At 49.6% G+C, this 6000-nt stretch overlaps 1 protein-coding gene across 3 annotated transcripts in view; it reads right to left on the bottom strand.

The window, feature by feature from the left end:
* Positions 1 to 264: 264 nt before the first annotated feature.
* Positions 265 to 6000, bottom strand: part of LPXN (leupaxin) — a 34207-nt gene continuing 28471 nt past the window's right edge. For all 3 annotated transcript variants that reach the window (XM_056801700.1, XM_001367164.4, XM_056801701.1), the window contains 4 exons: positions 4603 to 4779; positions 4411 to 4492; positions 1741 to 1889; positions 265 to 946 (listed from right to left, as the gene is read on the bottom strand). In XM_056801700.1, coding sequence (XP_056657678.1) covers positions 677 to 946; positions 1741 to 1889; positions 4411 to 4492; positions 4603 to 4779 — 678 coding nt within the window. In that variant the 3' untranslated portion in view covers positions 265 to 676. The remainder of the gene's footprint in view (positions 947 to 1740; positions 1890 to 4410; positions 4493 to 4602; positions 4780 to 6000) is intronic.

Below are 6000 nucleotides of genomic sequence, written 5' to 3'. Positions count from 1 at the left end.
TAATTCCTTGGGGGCAGGGACTTCTTTGGGACCATCTTTGGCTCTCTAACAACTTGGTTGGCTGATTACACCGTTAAAAGGCGTTTTCAGATTGAGTCACAAATCCTTTATCTATGAGTCTTGGAGTACGCCAGTTATGTCTAAGCCAGGGCACCAAATGGCCTTCTATCCCCAGTTTTATCTAGTGTAGGCTTTTCTCTTTATTCTCTTTTTTAAAGGGCAAATGTTAGGGACACCATTAAGTGAGAATAAAGAAAATAAGAGTCATAATAACAAGCTATTTTATTTCTCAGGGAGGCTAGAACCCAAGAGCATCTTGATGAGAATGGGTTCCCCAAGAGAAAGAGCCTTATCGTTTGAATTGGAAGTTTCCCATCATCTTTTCAGTAGGCAGGATTCAGAGTTCCAGCATCCCAGGGGGCCAGGAGAGAGTAAGATGGGCCAAGGAGACCTGAGGGCAGGGAGCAGCAGAGACTGTGTATGGGAGAGAGGTGGGCCCATGGGAGAAGCAGGGAGTGACAGAACAGAGCTCCAAGTTCTGCTTTTCTTAGAAGGAAAAAGCTCGGAGTGAGAGAAGGCCTGGAGAAGGCTCAGCATGGCCTGAGTCAGTCAGGCCTGTCCTGGGAGCAGGCTAGCCTGTGCCCAGAGCAGGCCCCAGAGCCCAGAAGGGTTGGAGTCAGAGCGGGAAGAGCTTAACAAAGCATGGCTGACAATAGGCCTTATCGTTCTTCTCTCGGAACACCCCCTTGTTGAGCTGGCTCAGGCAGAAAGCACACACGAAGTGCTCGGGGTGAAACCTACGCCCCATGGCGCTCACACAGCGGCCGCGGATGGGCTGCTCACAGCCTGGGCATATGGTCCCTCGCCGGTGGTGGTAGTGCAACTCACAGAAGGGCTGCCCATGGAGCTCAAAGAAGGAGGCTGTGGAGAAAGGCTTGAAGCAATCCTAGAGACAACAGAGAAGGGCACAGGCTAAGGGAGGGGAAGGCCTGCGAGCCCCATCCTGAGTCCTTCAAGAGAATGGCCACCCCAAGACTGGTCCGTGGAGGGGAGTAAAAGAACTGAGCAGATCCAGCCAGAAAAGGTCGGGGCGGGGGGGGGGGGGGGGCAATAAGCATGTATATAGTCACTACTATGTGCTAGTCACTGTGTTAATTGACTTTTAATATCCCATTTGATCCTCACAACCACCTGGGGAAATAAGGGTTGTTATTACCCCCATTTCACAGTGGAGGAAACTGAGGCAAACAGAAATTAAGTGACTTACTCAGGGTCACACAGTTGGTAAGTGTCCAAAGGATGACTTTGAGCTCAGGTCTTCCTGACTTCAGGCCCATCACTCTATTTTACTTTATCACCCTGATGCCCATCAAGGACAAGTTAGACTGTCCTTTGTTGTTTTTTTTTAACTGTGACCTTCCATCTTAGAATCACTACTGGGCATTGGTTCTGAGGCAGAAGTAGGGTAAGGGTAGGTCATGGGGGTGAAGTGACTTTCCCAGGGTCACACAACCAGGAAGAGCCCGAGGCCAGATTGAACCCAGGACTTGCTGCCTCCAGGTCTGGCTCTCCACCCACAGAGCCACCCAGCTGTCCTGTCCATTCTGTTTTAAAGAGGCCTGTCTGGTGCTCTGAATTTGGGGGAACCCAAGGAGCCTCTGAGGTCAGGGATCATTAGAAGGGACCGTGGTGACAGAGCCCCAGCCACACAAGGGCCCTGCTTGCCCCCTGCTGACGGACCCCACAAACGAAGCACTCAGGGTGCCAGACGGCATCCATGGCCGACAGGTAGTTTTCCAGTACAGGGCGGTTGCAGCCTCTACACTTGGGAGCAAACATGGCTAGGAAATCCCTCCGGCAGTATGGCTTCTTGTCCTTCTCAAGGAACCCTGGGGAGACAGAGCCAAGGGAGGGAAAGTCATTACATCCAAAGCCAGAGCAGCCCAAGAAGCCGTGTTTGGGCCAGAGACGCATCCCTGGGGCAGTGACCAAGCAGCCTGAGCCTGTGCCTGGGTCCCAGAGGGGCCACAGCTCACCCCATTAGGGAGCCGCCTACTCTATCCAGAGCTCCTTTGTGTTCATTGGCTCACATGTTGTCTCCCCAGTTGACCCAGAATTCCCTGAGGGCAGAGACTGTCTTTTGCCTCCTTTTGTACTCCAGGCACTCAGCAATGTGCCCTGCACAAAGTAAGCCCTTAATAAATATTGACTGACTGATTGATGGACTAAACTAGAATATGTGAAGGAACCAAACTACAGTCAAACTACAGAGGCGGCTCTCCCTCTTGGGGAGCAAACAGGGGTGAGGCTGCTCCCCTCGGGCAGTACCCTGACTTTTGCCAAATGCTTCAGACACAAAGTTTCCTCTGAAGAAGCAGTGCCTGCCTGAGAGCCCCATTTACAGAGGAATTGAGGAACCAGCCAATGATCACCCAGCTAGTCAGTGTCCGCGGTGACTTGTCCATCTTATACATACAAACCATGGTGGGCCGTAACTCTGAGCCCAAAGTTTCCCAACAGGTATTCTCCCTCGTCTTAATCTGAGAGGCCTCTCAGAAATGAACCAGGACTGTGCTGGAGAGGCCTGCTCCCCTCCCGGCCCACACCTGAGGACATTCCTCCCATCATCCCCGCCCAGCAGCCCAATGGGGGCGCTGCTACCTCCATGCCTGTGTTAAGGGCCGGTTTACACATGGGAGGAGCTCGGGCACTCAGGCACTTAAAGGTTCGCCATCACTGAGTCAGGAGATCCCTTTCTATTCTCTGACCTTGCTGCCAATATACCAGGAAAAGACAACCTCCACTATATTCCAAGTTCCTAACTGTATAAATAAGGGCAGAGAAGAGACGACTTTTCTCGCTTTCCCCTTTCCTGAGGCAGTGGCCATTCTTCTTCTCTCAGCAAATGTCCTGGACAGAAATGGGTAGAGCGGCCAAGGCTCCTCACACCAAGTGCAGGCTTGGGGAGATCGTCTCTCCTTCCCAGAGTCCCTGAGCCATGCCATCGGGTCACTATTTGAGGCATCTCACAACACTCAACTGGCACGACTTTGTGGATTAACAAACAGAATCTAGGGATTTGCCTTCTTTTAGTCACCTATTCAGTGTCACGGTAATTCAGGTCTTAGATGGCAAATGTCTATTGGACTAAGGAATGATGACCTCATTAGAGGCTTTCTTTGGCATTTCCTGCAGATACCAGAGAGGAACTCAATTCTTCCCTCCATCATACCCAAGATTCCATAGATTTCACATGGCCCTCATCCTAGCAAAGACAATTAAATTCCCTGAGATCTGCTACTGAAGCTCTAAAAACCTGCTTCTCATGGCGCTAGGACTCTAACTGGTAGTAAGGGACCAGGCCTGGTCAAGGATTCTGCCGGTGAATAGTCACCCTTAACATGGCTTCCACCAGTAGTGTCTCCCTTGGGCCATGTGACCTCAGAGTGGCCCTCTGAAAAGCAGCTGCTGGAAAGCGGGGCCCCAGAGTCTCAAGAAAAGGAAAGCGGCAGAGAGGTAACAGGAGCATTTCAGATCAGAAGAGTCTCAAGAGGGGAAGGATCCAAACTAATCAGCCAAACTTTCTGTGGTGCCCTTGCATGTACTAAGGAAGCAAATTGAGAAAGTTTCAGCCCTCAGCCCCAGGAGGCTCTCGCTGGGGCCAATTACCTCTGGAGGGCTGATGAGAAATGCTGACAATTAAAAGTACCACAACAGGGAAGGGGATGTTGATGTTGGGCCAAGACAGTGAGCCACCAGGGAAATCAGTGAGCACCTGCAGGCCCAGGAGGAGGAACGGTGAAAAAGAAAGCCAGGGATTCCCTGGGGCCTGCTCTCTGGGGGTCAGCACCAACTGGGGAGGAGAAGAGAGGAAGCCGAGCCTTTAAGGGATGAAAAAAAGTACAAATAAAAGTGATTTCTCAGGAGGTTCCATAGGAGGTGGTCACAGTATACTGCATGGTTTGTAGGAGAGCAAAACATGCTTCTATTGCTAAACCCACTGCACAGACAGGTCTGAATATGGATGTTCCCAATGACAGGGGCTTCCGGCACATGGATGGGCCTTTGGGGGCCAAAAGCCTCCATTCATCAATTGGTTTTCACTGATTCTTAAATGACCCCAAACAAAAATGAAAATGGCTTTCTCCATTCAAATGAGGCCCAGTCTGAAAAAGGGGCTCCCGAAGACAACAAGTAAACTGCAGAAATCTGGGAAAGGATGAGCTTGCATTACAGGCCCAACATGACAATGCAGGTGGGCCTAAAGCAGTATGTGGCCGGCGTGGGACCAGGGTGACTGACGGCGAGCTCTTTGTGTTCTGTTCTTCTATGTCTGTTATATATAAGATATCTTCTCCCTCTGATCTAGTGTCTGCCCAGTACTGGATGATGCTCCTGGGTCACACCTACCTTCCTCGTTGAACACCTCCCCACAGTGGGAGCAGAAAAAGTGCTCTGGGTGCCAGGTCTGGTCCATGGCCGTCAGCACCTTCTGTAAAAGGGGGACACACACAGTCATGTCAGATCTAACAAGGCCACTCCAGGCCAGTCTGCCTGCCTGGACGGGAGAACAGCTTGGAGGGCTGGCCCAGTCCTACTTACATCAAGAATGGGGGCGGCACAGTATGCACAGCGGGGTGAAAAAAGCTGGTGGTAGTCCTGGGAGCAATAAGCGGAGCCATTGCGCTCAAAGAAGGGGCTGCTGCAGCCGATCTCCTTTTTGCAGTGAGTACAAACGAAATGTTCCGGATGCCATGTCCAACCTAGAGCGGTGATCATCTGCAGCGAACAAAGGAGAGACCATAAAAACAAGCATGTACTAGGAGCTGCTATGTGAGAGGCCCTACATGGGACCGGAGGCCGCAAAGACAAAGAGGAAACAGGGCTGGCCCTCCAGAAGCTCCTAGTCTACACCTACCTCAATAGGTAAATCAAGGTGATCTAAGGAGAGAGAACAGCCATTACTGAGGTGTCAGAAACAGTCATGAGGAGGTGGCTCTTGGGCTGAGCCCCAAAATAACCTCTTAGCCTCCTCTAGGGCCTAGAGACTTAATCAATAAAGTTAGCCCAGTTCTTTAAGTGGTGTCCAATAGCTCTCTACCAAAGGTCCTTAAGGAACATGGGAAAACAATCTTGGCAGCAAATTTCTCAAATATATAGGGAACTAAGGCAAAGTCAGAAAAATGAGAGCCATTGTCCAACTGATACATGGTCAAATGATAGGACCAGGCAGTTTTCAGAGGGAAAAACCAAAGCTATCCATAGTCATATGAAAAAGTGCTCTAAATCACTAATAATGAGAGAAAGCAAATTAAAACAATTCTGCAGTCCCACCTCATAACTGTAAACCTCAAATTTCCTTAGACTTATAATTGTTGAAAATTTCACCATTGGGATATTTCATACTTGGAAAATTTCTTACTGATAGTCTATTGGAATGGGAACTCCATTGGCATGGGAGGTTCCTTCTCTTCCCTTCTTAAGATTACTTTAGGACAGAAACCCTTTGCTGAACAATGGAAAGGACTTTGATCTATGCTTAAGCATAGAACAGGAATTTCTTTGAGTCTTGATTGATTTTAGAATTGATACAATGGAGATACTTGGAATAAATCTCCACCCTATTCAGTCCTAATAGGATTGAGTAAGGGCTGCAGCCTAGATCAAAATTTAATTATTCCAATCTCTACCATACTCAAGTTAACAGGATTTAGAAAGGGCTGTAGCAAAGGAGTATAGATTTAATCATTTGAAAAATATGACCTTCAACAGACATGTGCAAAAGCCAGAAACCTCTGGGCGGTCCTGGGTTAAGCGAGAGCCTCCATTGACAGGGAAATTGATGAAGAGTGATTGGTAGATGTGAGGACTGAGGGGAGGCAACTTGGATGGTGTCCTTAAAGATAGGAGGGTCTGGAGACTCGGGGGGAGGATTGAGTTTTTGGTCGGTGTGGTTCCTGGGCTCTGAGGAAGCTTGCTCTGAAGGAAGCTGAAGGTGGG

The sequence above is a fragment of the Monodelphis domestica genome, chromosome 6, assembly GCF_027887165.1.
Source record: "Monodelphis domestica isolate mMonDom1 chromosome 6, mMonDom1.pri, whole genome shotgun sequence".
Taxonomy (NCBI): domain Eukaryota; kingdom Metazoa; phylum Chordata; class Mammalia; order Didelphimorphia; family Didelphidae; genus Monodelphis; species Monodelphis domestica.
The sequence above is the reverse complement of the archived record's forward strand: the minus strand, read 5'-3'. Positions and strand labels throughout refer to the sequence as shown.